This window comes from Balaenoptera physalus (genome assembly GCF_965194825.1).
Source record: "Balaenoptera physalus genome assembly, chromosome: 12".
NCBI lineage: Eukaryota > Metazoa > Chordata > Mammalia > Artiodactyla > Balaenopteridae > Balaenoptera > Balaenoptera physalus.
Genome location: NC_138897.1, coordinates 19,780,085 through 19,796,042, shown reverse-complemented (window position 1 = coordinate 19,796,042; position 15,958 = coordinate 19,780,085). Strand labels below are relative to the sequence as shown.

The window sequence follows — 15,958 nt, the reverse complement described above, 5'->3', positions numbered from 1 at the left end:
GAGTAGAAAAGAAAAAGACTCTCACAGGTGGAGGTAGCAAGGAAAGGCTTCCTGGAAGAGACAGAATTTGAGAGAGAGTTTTGAGAATGGGTGGGAATGAGATAGACTAAGAGCAGTGGATAGAGCAGGACAAGCCAGATAGACGCAAAAGACGTACCTAGTGAGAATGCACAGGGCAAATGCTGGTAATATGCAGAGGTTGGTCTTGCTGGCAAAGTTTTTGCATTGGAATAGCTAAGCACAAGGCTTTTGGTAGACAGTTATGGGCTGAATAAGCTAGGCTAAGAAATATGTCTTTATCTTGTAGATAATGGAAAGCCAGTGAAGGTTTCTGAGCAGGAAAGAGCATGGACAAATAATATCATCTAGAAAGCCCACAAGACTCAACATTCGCTCGAGTGTTATGAGCCATGCTGCTGTGAAGAAAAAAAAAAAAAAAAATCCCTTTCATTATACTAATACTTAGTAATTCACTGAAGACCTACTTCAGAACTCCAAGGAAAACATTTTATGAATCAAAAGCTAAGTACAATATGTTAGCAATTAAATGAGATAACATAATGGCCCAGGCAGAACCACGGTTCTCCCCACCACGATTGCAAGCTGTTGCAGAAAGAAATGCTTCTATCATCTTCCAAGTGATCAAGCCATTTCGTTTTGATTTTGGAAGGCAGGGAGAGAGGAAACGAGGAGAGACGGAGGTCAAGAGAATTCAAAGCTATCTGTTCTTTAATCAGAAGGAATTATTAAGGAGAGTTATAAAGGAGATTGGCTCAAAACAAAACCAGCCCTGGGATGGGTGTTAAGTTACTGCAACTCGCTTCCACTCCAGAACAACAACTGAAGGTGTGTAGCTGGGAATGAAAAGTCCCACCAGCGCTGGGCCCGACGTTTCCAGGGTGTACCTCCCACTGCTACTTTATTTACTGCAGCTGGCCAACGTTTTATGGCCTGTTTCATGTATTAAAATTCAAATGTGGAAAACATTACCAGTATCTTCCTTGAATTTTTTTTGTTGTTGCTGGGAGGAGGAAGGGGGGGTGGGTTTTTCCCTTCCCCTTCAAGCTTCCTTTTTATTGTGGAATGTATCAAATGGTCAAAGGCTAACTTCAGACTGACTAAATTCAAAAACTATTTCCTTTGTTCTGATGTTTTTGTTTGAAAAGTCATACCAGTTTGCGCAAGGCAAGAAATGAGGATGGGATCTCTTGTGCACACGTTGGGGTTTCGGGCTGAGGAGCTCAGATGCACTGGGCGCCCTGAATGTTTTTGAGAAAAAAGGAGAAAGACTGCTAGGCCTCCGTCGGCTTAAAAGGGCAGCAGGTTGTCCTGCCATGGCTTTGGAGTTACTCTATGATCTGGCTGGCTCGGCCGTCGCCCTTGACTGAATTAGAAACGTCTTCAGGAGAGTGAGCGCGCACTTTTCCTCATCAGCGCAACTAGCAGTTTTATTGCTTCGGCATCGTTTCTTTCAAAATCATTAAAGACGTTTCTGTGTAATGTTGGCCGATTATTTCCCCTTTTCTATCGCTCTGTTTCATTCTCTCCCCTCCCCCTCCACCTGGGTCACTCCCACTTCCCATCTCCAAAGATGATTCTAGTCTCTTCCTCCTATCCCACCTCTGACTCAAACTCAAAGAGGAGGCAATTCAAAGGTCAAATAAAAGGGTCCAGAAAACATCTCTGTAGAGTTTATTATTTTAAAGAACCACTTAACCTACATCTGGTATTTAAGAGCAAACTTTACATATTTATGGGAAGAAAAAAAAAACCTGTCTCTGAAGCAATGTCCTGGGTGCACGTTGCATCCGTTTAACATATGCAAAACGAACACAGCTACAGAAATTAAACTATTTTTCTCTTGATTGAGAGCAGATATACAGAAATGGTTGTAAGTCACAGATCTGGCTTTTAATAAAGCCAGATTTCTTAATTAAAAGCAGTATTGTTTAAACATTGTAGTTTAAAAAAAAAGCTGTACAAACTAAAATCTCATATTATATGCATCCCAAGCGTATTTAGCACATTACCTGAGGCCAAGCTAAATTAAAATCTAGATTTTCCTTTTGTAAACTCTTAGCAACTGCCATGAATAGACAAACAATTTTTACTCAATGAGGAATTTTTAGGGTAGAGTCTATGAAAAGCAAAAAAAGAAAAAGAAAAAAAAAAGATTTAGCTTTGGCATTCAAAAATACCTTTCCACATTTTAGAAGTGAGTTCATTGCTTCTATTTATAAACCAGTATTTTTGGTTTCAAATTGGTTGCAGGTTTCCATAACATACCGCTCAGGATGGGACTCTTAATCTTTTATTAAGAGAAATGCAAAGGAGGGCAGAAGAATACTTCTGAACGAGAAAAGAACTTAAAGAGCCTCAGAATAACCTGTACTTATTGTGCATTCTCCTTTTGGAATCATCTTTAAGTAAAAGATGCTCTAGTGATCATGAAAAATAGACCTTCATACATGTAACTTTCTGAGAGCCTGTAAGGCACAAAACAAGACACTAAGGAGTCCTCTGGTCAGGAGTTTGTAAAGAGCAGAATTACGCAGAATCACTAGTCATATTAAATTCCCCACCCATATGGTCACCTCATTAATTGTCATCACTTAACATTCTGTTAGGGAGATTTGCTGAATCTTTGTAATCATCCAAGAAAGAATGCACTCCCAAGTCCTTTCCAAACGTAAGTGGCGAAATGGAAATTTCAATTGTAATATGGACAAATCTGCTTAAATATTATTCAAATAAACACATTCCTAAATAGGTAGTGGTAAAACTACGATATACTGAAATTCCATGGTGCCACATCATCTATTTAGACAGACACAACCATAAATTTCTACCTCCCATACTCAGAAGCAAAAGATTAATAATAATTGAAAAAATCCAATCTATTCACATGTGAAATGCAGCAATGTAACATGAACATTGGGTCCTTTAGCTGAAGTCACCAAACTGAAGATTTGAACACACCAGCAATGACCCAGCAATGATCTCCTAGGTTTATACTTAAGTGAAATGAAAACACATGTCCACACAGAAACCAGTACATGAATGCTCATAGGAGCATTATTCCTAATAGCCAAAGACTGGAAGTAACCCAAATATCCATCACCTGATGAATGGATAAATTTAACGTATTAGCTATACAACGGAATCTTTGGGGGAATAAAAATGAATGATGCTCTGATAAATGATAAAACATACATAAACCCTGAAAACATGACGCTAAGTGAAATAAGCCAGTCAGAAAAGACCACCACATACTGTGGGATTCCATTTATAGGAAACATCTAGACTAGGCAGATCTATAGAGACAGAAAGTAGGTTAGTAATTGCCAGGGGCTGGGGGGAGGGAAGGACGGAGAGTGACTGCTAAGGGGCATGTGGATTTCTTTTCTTTTTGTAGGGGTCAAAAATGCTCTAAAATTAGACTCTGGTGCCCATGGCATAACCCTGAGAATATATGTAGAACACAGTACACTGTAAAACTGAAAGGGGTGAATTGTAGGTTAAATAAATTACATCTCAATAAAGCTGTTTACAAAAGAAAAAACTGCAGCAGTAGTATTTGTACTAGAAATTCTAATTCTATAAGATAACTAGAGTCCCCAAATCTAGTCACTTACCATGAGTGAATGTCTGTTGGCAGAAAGAAGACCGGTTCCATACCCTGAGGCCAGACCACCCATTGCTCCATTATGAGACGGTCCAATGATTCCGTGCATGTCCCCATGACCACCAGGCATGGCTGTGGACGGGCCCACGGCATGATTCCGGAGAACATGAATAGCATCGTCCAGTCTTTCTAAACGATCTTCAATTCGGCTTTGCTGTTGGTTAATAAATGATGTGAAATTTGATTTAGTTCAAAATTCGTGTGTAGGTTATATAAGTAAAACCTGAGTTGACACGAATCACACTTTGGGTCTCTGAATATATGTTTCCAGTAAACTTTATTTCCTTAAAATGATAATAAAAATAAATAGTGACCTTCCTAGAAAACTGGTGAAATTTGTTAATGCTATAATTATAGTGTAATTTTTTGTGAACAAATTCAGTAATTCTTCCAGGACATTGTTAGTACATATGCTACACTATATTGCATAACTTTGAAAGAGAATTTAGATTTACTTCAGAAAAGAAAAAACATTTATTGAATTTAAGGAATGTTCTGGCAGGCATTTGTTAACGATTTCAAAAAGTTAACAATGGAAAGGTGACCTATTTATAGTTTCCCAATTAAATTATCTTCTTAAGGGCATATTTCCTGGGTTTCCTCTGTGCCATATGATATAGTGTTATGTATCAAGTCAGGGACAGGTAAATGCGTACAGACTGTAATTTCTTATCGAGTACTAACAATTTTTACTGTGTTTCTTCCTTTCTAGCTACTGTCACCAGCTTGTGTGTGTGTGTGTGTGTGTGTGTGTGTGTGTGTGTGTGTGTGTGTAAAGGGAACTGGAACCTCAAAACGGTTAAAGAAAAAAATCGCAAAAATTCTGTCAACCAAAGTGGTAGGAGATTTCAAGACTGAAGAATCATAAAGACTTGAATGAATTGTTCACCGGGGGCTTCTAATTGATTTCAAAGCCCTTATTATAGTATAGAATTCACTACCTTATAAAATGAAAAACCAGCTGATCTTTTTTTCACCCCAGCCATTAGGATCCTAGTTTTCCACAACTGGATAAAGCCTATATGGATAGTTTTTGGTGAAGAAATTGGACATGGAGATGTGTATTCATTTTTTTCAGTGTGATCAATAATGATATCAAACAAACATCTCCAGGGTGCACTTTAAAATATACCGTCTCACTGGAGCCTCATTCTACACGTGTAAGCAAGCAGGGAAGACATTATTATCCCTTCCTTATAGACGTGCAAATGAGGCTCAAAGAAATTAAGTGAATTAATTATTCAATGTCACACTGCCAGGAAATGGTAAAGTCAGGGTTACAATCTAAGTCTTCAAATCTAGTGCCTCTTTGTACTGGATCATGCTACAATCCACCTTGATTTCCAAGGGGCTGTGCAAACAGATATACCAGCTCTCCCACATGAGAAAAACAATTTCTAATTATTCCCTACTAACAGAAAGAACGTGTGTCTAATACAGTCAGTCTATGGTACAGAGCCTTCTGATTTGGTGGGCTTTGGTGTTAAGGGGCCTCCCTTAAACTCCTAGCTCTGCTGCTTATGTGACCTTGGAAAAGTTACTAAACTTCTTTGAGTCTATACTTCTTAATTTATAAAAATAGGAATGATGATATACACTTCCAAGTGTAAGTGTGAGCATGAAAAGAAATAATACACGTGCCTATCATCCTTTCTGGCTCACAGCTTCCTGGTGGAGAGCAGTTTCTGCTTGGGAATCCCCTCTTGAGTGTTGAGAATTCAAAGAGAATTACAGCTGCCGTTCACAACTATAAACCTAGCCTTTACAGTTCTACAGTTGGAAAAAACCCAGTTTTGATCGATGGGTCCCAGAGACTGACTAATGGAAGGACTTAAAAGAACGATGGCTTACTTGGATGTGGGCTATGGATTCATAGGGCTTATGTAGGCAGTGCTTACACTGTCTCAATCTGTGGTCATCTTATTGGCTAAAATGTGGAGGGGGCTGATTTACACACGACAGCATGGAAAAGCACAGTGAAGGGGAAATCCACCTTTGTATCTGCATTTTTAGATTTTCCTTAATTTAAATCGTTAGCCAAAAGGAAGAAAGGAAACCCTGAACGGCTGACAAGACAACATAAAGATAGATAGATAGATAGATAGATAGATAGATAGATAGATAGATAGATCGATCGATCGATGCCTACTTCCATGTTCCATCTCAAAATATGCAGAGAAAAGGGGAAACTCAACCTTGAAGGACAGCTCCTTGCTGCTACCCCTCCCCATCTGACTCATATACAGACCAGACACTGCATAGAGCAGTGTTGCTTCATGCATGTTTCCAGCCCCTTCCACCTAGAGCTGAGTGTCACTGAATCATCATGTGATTATTTATAATATTAATTACACCAAGGGAAAATTTTCAGCTATTCCCTACAAGAGAGATTTAATGAAATTACTAGATTTCCACGAGAATCAAAGTGAATGAGGAAATAAGCAGTAGGCTTCTTATTCAGAGGTCAAGAAGAAAATGCCTATAAACCTGTTATTCTGGAAAGCAAAGCAGAGAGATGTAGACTCTTCAAGTGCTCCAGCTCCACAGCATAGCTGGAACTCCAGCACTCTCACGTCAGGAGAGGCATCTAATCATTGATGCACATCTTCCTCCAACAAGGGGAGGAGGCCATGATCCTTCCAAGATTCTTAATCTCTTACCTGGTTCTAGATATTTAGAGCCCTGAGGCTTCCACTGTAGTAGTATCTGGGTTACAACCTATAAACAGGAACAAGCACAGTCTAATAACTCTGGCTCTAACCAAACGCGTGGGCTTACGTCAGACGAAAGTTCCTATTAGTGAAAATAAGAATCTTGGAGAGTGAACTCGATGGTAAAAGAGACACATGGCCTGAGAATGGCCAGAGTGGGGACTTCCCTGGCGGTCCAGTGGTTAAGACTTCACTTTCCAATGAAGGGGGTGTGGGTTCGATCCCTGGCCGGGGAGCTAAGATCCCACATGCCTTGTGGCCAAAAAACCAAAACGTAAAACAGAAGCAATATTGTAACAAATTCAATAAAGACTTTAAAAATGGCCCACATCAAAAAAAATCTTAAAAAAAAAAGAATGGCCAGAGTGAAGATGAGCAGATGAAACTTACCAAAGAGTGTAAGGGTCCTTCATAATTAGGAGATGATGAAGCCTGTCCTCCATTTCTAGACCAAACAGCTGTGCCTGCTGATATGAAAATGGGAATTACAATGAGATCTGTATAATCTTAAAAATAATCTTACCAACATTTCAAACAGTTCTTGTAAAAACTAGCAATATCGATTTCTACTTGGACAACAGGGAAATACACGTAAACTTCCCATACAAGAGTTTGGGGGCAAGGAAAACATTTTAAATGTAAAATATGTAGACTGTACATGGACTCAGAATTCTCTCAGGCTTCCTCCTAAAAGGGAACACTTAAGTGATTCTGAATTTTAGCTAGAGAAATGTCCCTTTGATAGAAAACTATCATACACAGTCAAGGTACTTTTAAGAGAGCAAAGAGGGGCTTTCATTACACCCTCATGCAAAGCCAGTTTGTTAAACCAAAATTCTCTCACCAATGGAAAGCAGCTCTGCTACTTGTTTTTTAAATGATCCTTAAGAAAGGATAAGCCTTCAGAAACTTTTCAAGGAAATAAGATTAGCCGGCAGCGCTCCTCTAAACCAGAAATTTAAACACTCAATATAACAACATTAAGTAATTTCTTCCCAAGAAAACACATTTTTAATGATTCACTAAACTTAAAGGTAAAGAAAGATTCCTGCCATAATAAATATAACATGTCTAACCTACCACTTTCAAAATAAAAACCACTTTGCAATTTAAAATAATACATACTCCATGTAGAAAACTTAGAAAATAAAAAAATTCAAGAAAGGGGAAAAAAAAATCTATGATCTCACTGAAATCTCATGCTCCGACACTGTTAGCACTTTAAAAATCCATTCTTCCTGCCATTTCTGGGTGTGCATGTGTGTGTATTTTTATGCTAAATAAAAATAGAGTATTTCGTTCAATTACTTTTAGTGACAGAATCTGGACAGAGCCATTGGTGTGAAAATAGCAATCTATCCCCATATTGATATCTTCATAAAGTTCTTTCTTCCTAACATGTGCTCTTCCAGGATGGATTACCAGCACCCCAAAAGTGGCCTTGTTTTCAGTGTCTTCCACATAAAGCATGCTACTCAGGTTTGGGGGATTTGTGGCGTTTTCTGGAATGAGTTGTTCATCGTAACTTTCCCCTCCCATCCTTAACCTGGAAGTGGAGTGACAGAGTGGTGAGCCCCGGATTCCAGCCTGAGCTCTGATATTGCTACTGACGGATCCTCAGCAAATCCCATACTCTCTCTGGGCCTTCGTATGTCCATCTGTAAATCAGAGCATTCAACTCAAACAGCTGTTCTCAAACTTTATTAGGTTCTAGAATATTCTTTTGTCCAAATTATAAAATAGATGAAATCAGAGCTGCTTTGTTTGAAATGGGGAACTTGGGAGCTCTCCCTGTCCAGACTCCCTCATCCCTGGCCTCACTGGGCTCCGTGTTGTCTCAAGCCTTCTCTGGCTCTGGATATTGACACCTGTGATCATTTTCCAGAGCCTGACAATATGGCACTGAGCCGGAAGTGTACAACAATTCTGAACTTGACTTTTCTGTCATGGGGAGTATTTCCTTGCTGCTCCATTATCTTCTTAATGTCATCTCTGGCTCTTCCCAGTTTCAACATTGTCTCTCTGGAGATATGAACTAAAAGGTCCAAGCTATTTCCCTCTCTATTCTGTGACCCCCTCATGTCAATGGAGGCTTGGAAAAGGCTGATATGAAGTCTCACCTAAGCCACTCTGAAAGCTTTGTGGCCATCTGAAACCTCCCACTCTTTACCAGGGAACCCACGTTATAAGGGGCCATGCAAGTGCTGCATGCAGGGAATAACACAGAGATGGAGGTGGCAACATTCAGGCAAGTGACTCCAGTCTAAATTACAGTAAGGTCAGGTTTCAATCAGGTACAGATGTGATTTCGTTTTTTTTGTTTTTTGTTTTTTTAGGAAGCCACCTGTCCTCTTTCCAAAGAGAAGAGACATGTACCAGACAAGGCCTTTCTGGAAGCATTTATACTGGAAAGGCAATGAGCCTTTAAAATGGAGCTCCGAAAAGTGCAATGCTTTACTAACACAATTTAACAACTTATAATTTTATTATTTGAAGCCACAGGTCATGTTAATTTGTTCTATTAAATGGCAAACATCCCCTTTTACTCTGCACAGTTATATCACAATTTATTTACACAATTATAGTTTTCTTCAAACATTCCAATAACATGGACTTTAAAGAGGGAATCTGAAAAGCCTAAAATTTCTGTGGGAAATGATCCTTTTGCATAGTCTATATCTGATGACTACATAATCTATATTCCTATTCATGACGATGTGAACGGGGTTTTCTCATTGAGATGTTTTATTGGAGTATATTATTCTGTGGAGTATCTTCTACAGAGCCAAGAAAGCTTTAAGAAGGAAGTTTCCCACATGCCTGTATATTCTAAAAACACGTGATTTTTAAGAAAAGTTTTGGATGTAAATGACTTCGCCATCGTACGGCAGTCTGTCTCTCCCACCCCTTCCTATTTGTCTGTCCAGAAATGCTCTGTTTTGAGCTTTTGGAGGGAGTGAGTTGCCACCGCGTAGCGCAGGAAGTGTAAGGGGGAAACCGTTCCACAAACTGACACTCGGATGCAGTGGATTTATGGTACTGTACCTGAGAGAGACGGGGGGGAGCCAACAGGAGTTGAAGGGTTTGATGAAAAGCTGTTGTTAGTGTGATCTGGAGAATAGATCTTAAAACAGTGGGGAGAAAAAAAAAAACAAACCCTCATTCATTGGGAATAAATATTCAACAATTTTAAACTACAAAGTGCCAATGCAATTCATTTACAAATTCCAAGGTACACAATACATTCAATGATCAACTGTAGTACCAATATTCTAAAATGAAAAACTTAATTGATTTTTCAATAGAAGATCTACTGAGGTGGTATAAGACAGTGGGAAAAGAACCGGACTGGGGTCAGCCGACTTTAGTTCTCGCCCATTTCCTCCCATGTCCTCCCATGGCTGTGTGGCCATCAACCTACACAGATACTCCAAACCTCCCTTTCCCTCCTCCATAAAACAAGAGGCTGGACAGCATCAACTCTAAGATTTTTGTCCAACCCCTTCTGCATTATGTTTAAGGCATTTGATTCCAAGGCGTAAGAATGCTCACACTGAAGAAAAACTTTTCCTTAGGTCACAATGCTAATATAAGTCAAACTCATCTCTGCCCCCAATGGTAAGGCAAAACCAACTGAAGAGACAAAATGTTAGAGCAACAAGTCTCCACTCACATTTACAAATGATCACTTTGGCTTCTGAAGACCATACCAGGTACACTCCTTCAGACAAGGAAGGGTGCCATCTGTCACTAGTGAACATGCACGGAATGCTGGATTCTAGACCCTAGGTAGTGGGCGGGCAAAGCGGAGAAGCCGAGTGCCAATTATGTGACAATTTCTCATGGGTCTCAGTTATGGTCATTTTTCTGAAATGCCTTTTGCAAAGTGTTTTGGAATTACCCCTTGCAAAGTCAGTCAATCAGTGAGTACCCAAACGACTTTAGAAGAAAATAAGACATCAAGATAGAAAATCTATCCTCTTCAAGGCCCTAAGAATATCCACCAATCCACGACTGAGTACCGGGAAGCAGAGGAGGCAAGATGGAAGAGACCAGCCATGCGCTGGAATCTTCAGAGTTCTCTCCTCAAATTTTCCAATGATCATGATGCAAGGAAGCTAGCCTTTCCAAAAAATCAAAGCTATGTGCCATCCATTTTCTAAAATTCTAAATGTCCACTTCTGATTAAAGTTCACCCTTCTGCCATGGTACATATGAAGTCCAAAGTCAATATTTCCTCACCGAAGCGAGTGCTTTCCCCAGAGCATCTCCAGTCTGGGAGCTGCCTGCTGCGCCGCTTCCTCTATTTGCTGCAAAAACAAAAGGCAGAATATGAAAAGCCAGGCAGTGAGACGCCAAACGATTTTCTATTCCTGGTCCATTTACTCACAATTTAATTGCATTTTTAATGCTAATTACAACACATTAATCTTTAATTAGCATTAATTTGTTTGCTGAGGTAGATGTCAAATATATTCATGTTACATTTTTTTACAGATAAAATACAAACCTGACACCCTGGTTTAAAGATAAAGTGTTTTAGTTGCTATTACATTCCCCCTGGTTGTGTACGAGTGGTTAGTGGTGAACGGCAGCAGGTGAGCGTATGATGGTCATTGCTAAAAAGGATGCAGTACTTTCAGGTCCCTGAAATCCTCAGAGTTTGCCTTTTCTTTATATTTTATATCGTAAATTGAATTATCTTCAGGAATGATTTACATCTGCTTTCAAATTTAAAAAAACCTTTTTTTTGCTCTACAGCAAAATGAGATACTCCTCTCAGAGTTCCACAATAAACAAAATAAAACAAAAAAATCTATAACAGGTCTGCCTTCCTAGGAGGGAAAATATTTTTAATATTTTAAGTAACATATATTCTCCACACATTTTAAGTCTGTGTTCACATTTAAAGAATTTGAACCCTTAGCTACTAAAAGTCAATATTGTCTCAAATTCTGGAGATAAAATAAGTCCACATGATGATGAAGCAATCTCTATTATCTTAAACACTGGTGTGTCTATCTACAAAATAGATGAACAAAGAGTACAGTCAGCCTTCTGTATCCACAGATTCAGCATCCAAGGATTTAACTAACCTCGGATCAAAAATCTTCAGAAAAAAAAAATTCCATAAAGTTCCAAAAAGCAAAACTTGAATTTGTTGTTGGTGGCAACTATTTACATAGCATTTATATTGTATTAGGTATTATAAATAATCTAGAGATGACTTAAAGTATATGAGAGGATGTGCAAGGGTTATATGCATATACTGCGCCATTTTATAAAGGGACTTGAGCGTCCTCAGATTTTGGTATCTGTTGGGCGGTCCTGGAACCAATCCGCTGGAAGGATACTGAAGGGTGACTGTCCTGTTAATAAAAGGATATAGGTTCTGGTATATAATTCAAAGCCAGCTCTATCTAACAAGTGTCTTTTGAAAGTAATTTGCCTTTATAAAATGGTATAGCCAGTGGTGTTCTTCTTTTACATTTATTAAGGCCTCAGCATAAGCAAATAGATACAATATTTAAATAAAACCTATTAAGCTCCAGGAGAAGATGTTTCTCACTATTTTGTGAAGTAAGAAAAGGAAATCTTAAATCAACTGATTAATCCAAGCAAAACTTCATTACACATTTAAAATTTAACAAAAATTTCCAACCCTATCTATCCTCAACCCAAGAAAGCAACCCTTCTGGCAAATGTGACATCTTCAGCTTCCAGATCTGTAAAATACAGTCATGGGATCAGATCGCTAGTGGTCAAATTATCTTCGTCTCGAGCTTATCCTGACCTCTGCTTAGCATAGTTAAATTATGCTTGTTATTTTTATATATTTATATGTTAGGTATGATAGTTCGATAATCTTTTGATGTGTGCTTTATTTGGTTAACAAAACTCACACCCACACTCATTTGTTAATTACTAAAACTGAAAGAAAACTGGTATGTAATAAAAAGAACACAATCACCTTCTGACAAAACAAACCTATTCTTTTTCTTATCACAGATTCATAATATTAAAAATATGTTAGTTGCTAGTACTAAGGATTTTATGTATAAGAAAGTTCTTTGAAATGAGGGTCTGACATCATACAACTGAGCTAGTGGAAGGAACTCAGAGATCAAGGGTGCTAAAAATACTTAATATAAGAGATAACTGAAATTATATCTGGTGTGAAAATAAAAATTTCTGCATCAAGGAGTTCTTTTAAAACTTAAGACAATTCTAAAGAGAAAATAATAAAGATTTTGAAAACACAAAGAGCACTAACATTTTTTAGCATGTATTACCATGGTATTTGGGGCAATTATACATATATATTTGTTTTTCTTCCCCCCCAGAAGCAATATTATCATATATACTTAAAATTAGATTATTCAGTCAAAATAATTTGTGATATCTGCTTGACCAGAAAACAGATCTTCATGAAATGAAAATTCAGAGCCACAACAGAAAAAAATTACATTACCTAACAAGAAACTAAACCCAAATAGGATAAGATATTGTTATGGATAAAATTTGCTGCTGTAGTAGCTTTCAAAAGATTAATTCTTTGAACAGCTTTAAAATGAGAACAGTAAGTGTTTTAAAATATATTTTCATGAAACCAAACGGAAAGAATTAAAAACCAATAAAAATATTTTAGAGACTTTTAAAAAATAAAGTATACTCCCAATTTATCCTTTCCTCCCACCCTTCCCCCTGGTAACCATAAATTCATTCTCTAAATCTGTGAGTCTGTTTCTGTTTTGTAAATAAGTTCATTTGCATCTTTTTTCTTTTTAGATTGGGAGTATGGGATTGACAGGTACACCCTGCTATATTTAAAATAGATACCCAACAAGGACCTACTGTAAAAAAAAAAAAAAAAGAAAAAAAGAATATGCCTAATCTAAAAATAAAAAATAAATTTTATATGGCATAAAAAGCATACTTTAGAAGAGATAAGATACAATCCTTACGATCTTTTCGTACTACACCTTTCTAACTAAACTTTCTATTAGTGCCTGTTTTATACAGGGAGATGTTAGAACTCAGGAAGTATAACAGAAAGACACAGGATTTAGCTCCTTACATTATGTTGTCACGAAAATGTTTCAGAAAACTACAAAGGCTGCTCATGGAAGCCACTGATAAGAGCAGACTATTTTTTAACATACAGCCAGCCATTCTACCTTGCAACAGCTGGAGAACCACCCCCAGGGCTTAAATTTCAAAGCAGTTTATTGGGACCAGTTTGGCCTTTCACTTGGAATGCCTTTTGTTCTGTTCCAGGAAACACTGGAGAAGACACATTTTCAAGAGTCCCTAAACGTGTTAAGCTACGTGGGTCCTCCTCCTGAAGAGTTCTCTCTGTAGTTGTGTGCCTGTTATGTGAAAGGTCATAAATAATCAGAAAGTGAATATATATTTAATTCTCATATAGCAAAATTTCTTCTATATTGAAGAAACGGGTCACGTTTAAGCAAACACTCCTCATTAAATGCGTGCTCATCGAGTCCACTTTCCCACCTTTAATGTAACAGGACTTGATTACTATTCCAGGCCTGAGTTTTTGTCAACTGATATTATCAGAAATTACCAAAATGCCCAGATAACAGAAATAAAGAGAAAAACTATTGCCGCCCTGCTTGGTAAAGACTGGATGGATTTCTCATGTTATTTTAGCTCTTACCAGTTTCTCTAGCTCAAGAGAAAAAAAAAAAAATCATCAAGTCTCTAAGTAGAGCTGTAACATAAATATGAATGGAAGAGGATCAGTTATTAAGAGGAACTGTAATTTTGTAGGAGGATTTGACACGGCCAGCCACCCAAGCACTGTTCAGATGGCTTGAACACAGGTGCTATTGCTGGCTAGAAGATGGAGCAAAAAGAAGGGTTGAGTCTTTTCAGCTACAGGTGGGACCACCCTCGGTCTCAAACTCCACTTTGGGGAAAATGGCAATTTCCGTTAGACATACCCTAATCCAAACATCAGGATGAGTGGTGTCTGGGGATTGACTGCTGTAAACCAGAATTTGGAAGATGTGTTACCCCTTTACTGCACACCCAGAACCCCAGGCTGGGCACATCCTGAAGATATAAAAGGATGAAGAAGTGCAATTCATAGTGCCTTTGTCTGAAAGAAGATGATGGTTTTAAAAACTTCGGTTTTTCTGAACTGTGTCCAAGTGACCCTCATGTTATTAAACTAGTAGAAGCAGCCTAACAATGTCATGAGCTTCTCTACAGAGAAAACAAAAGAAGGAGCATTTCCAGCCTTCCTACGACCTACAATTTTCGAATAAAAACTTACATCCAGGCTAAGATGCACTCATTTTTAGCAGGAGGGATTCCTAGGAATTCAGGGGGGAAGCCGGGCCCCCTGACCATGCGCAGGAAATGGATGAGAAGACTTAAATCAAACTAGTTTATTGTTCTCCGTTGGTGGTCTTTGTAACTAAGATGCCACGACACTGCTGGATAAAATTCCTATTACTCTGAGGCTCTGTGGCTGTTCATCACCCAACTGTATTTGAAGGCTCAAGATTCTTGTAAAAGACGAAGTGAATCTTATGTGACTACTCTCATAATAAAATTACTGTGAAACCAAGCCCTCAAGGGGAAACGGACATAATGTTTCTACTAGAAAAGCCACATACTAAAACGCATCGTGTCATACAAACATGTCATTAGAAGTGAAAGTTGGAAGCCAGATTAATCCATGAACCAGATAGATATTCCAGGGTAATCTTTAGCATATGTTGCATTCAATCAATCTTGGTAGTCTGTTCCTTCAACACTGTTTGGTTTGAGGTTTAAAAACATGGCAAATACCGTGCATTAGAAAGCAGGCCGGTTAAAGACTAATAAAACAATAACAGTTATTATAACCATTATGCTAGCTCTATGCCCAATTCCCTCTGAGAAGAAGGGAGGGTGTGTAGCCCCAAACCACAAGCGGTCACACCCTCTGAATGTATACAAATGGTATCTCCCAGTTGGGAACTGGAGCACTCTTGTCCTTGGGTAGTCTCAGGGGATTGCGTTAGTCCCAGGGGATTGAGGTGGGTCTCTCAACCCTTTTGAGTAGGAAGGGCTATTGGATAAGGCAGGTAGGAAGGAAATATGCAGATAGTAGGTACCTACATGTACCATGTATATGACTACCATCTTCTAGACATCTCTCTCCTCTAGAGTTGGTATCTAATAACTAATTACATTTCCTCCTCTGTATGCATGCTCACATGCAGAGGCATTATTGGACTGTAGTGATTCTAAAGTACACCGAGCAGCATTACATTGAAAAAGTTTTAGGAATCAAGTTGAAAGGCTCTGATGGTGGTAACTCTTGAGGCTCTCAGACTTAGCTTCTATCCTTAACTGGCTGCCCCATCAGGTGAACGACTAAGAATCCACGGTGTGTTCCATGCACTATATTCATGTAATTTCAGGGTGCTTAATAGACCCTTCTAAGTCAGACATGCCTAATGCAACCTCCAGAGTTTGCTGGCAAGGCTTCGCAGAAAAGTAGTGGTATACATGTCACAAGTAAAATATTTTACTGTACGATTCTTTC

The 15,958-nt window shown here is 38.5% G+C and overlaps 1 protein-coding gene across 22 annotated transcripts in view; it reads right to left on the bottom strand.

Moving 5' to 3' along the window:
* TCF4 (transcription factor 4) overlaps positions 1-15,958 on the bottom strand; it is a 355,918-nt gene that overhangs the window by 27,591 nt on the left and 312,369 nt on the right. For 19 of the 22 annotated variants that reach the window (XR_014252068.1, XM_082418477.1, XM_082418464.1 and 16 more), the window contains 4 exons: positions 10,639-10,706; positions 9,442-9,520; positions 6,787-6,863; positions 3,636-3,839 (listed from right to left, as the gene is read on the bottom strand). Coding sequence is in view for 21 of the 22 variants with exons in the window: in XM_082418477.1 (XP_082274603.1) it covers positions 3,636-3,839; positions 6,787-6,863; positions 9,442-9,520; positions 10,639-10,706 (428 nt within the window). In the remaining variant the exon portion in view is untranslated. The remainder of the gene's footprint in view (positions 1-3,635; positions 3,840-6,786; positions 6,864-9,441; positions 9,521-10,638; positions 10,707-15,958) is intronic. The other 3 variants (XM_082418479.1, XM_082418482.1, XM_082418476.1) reach the window with 1 other exon arrangement.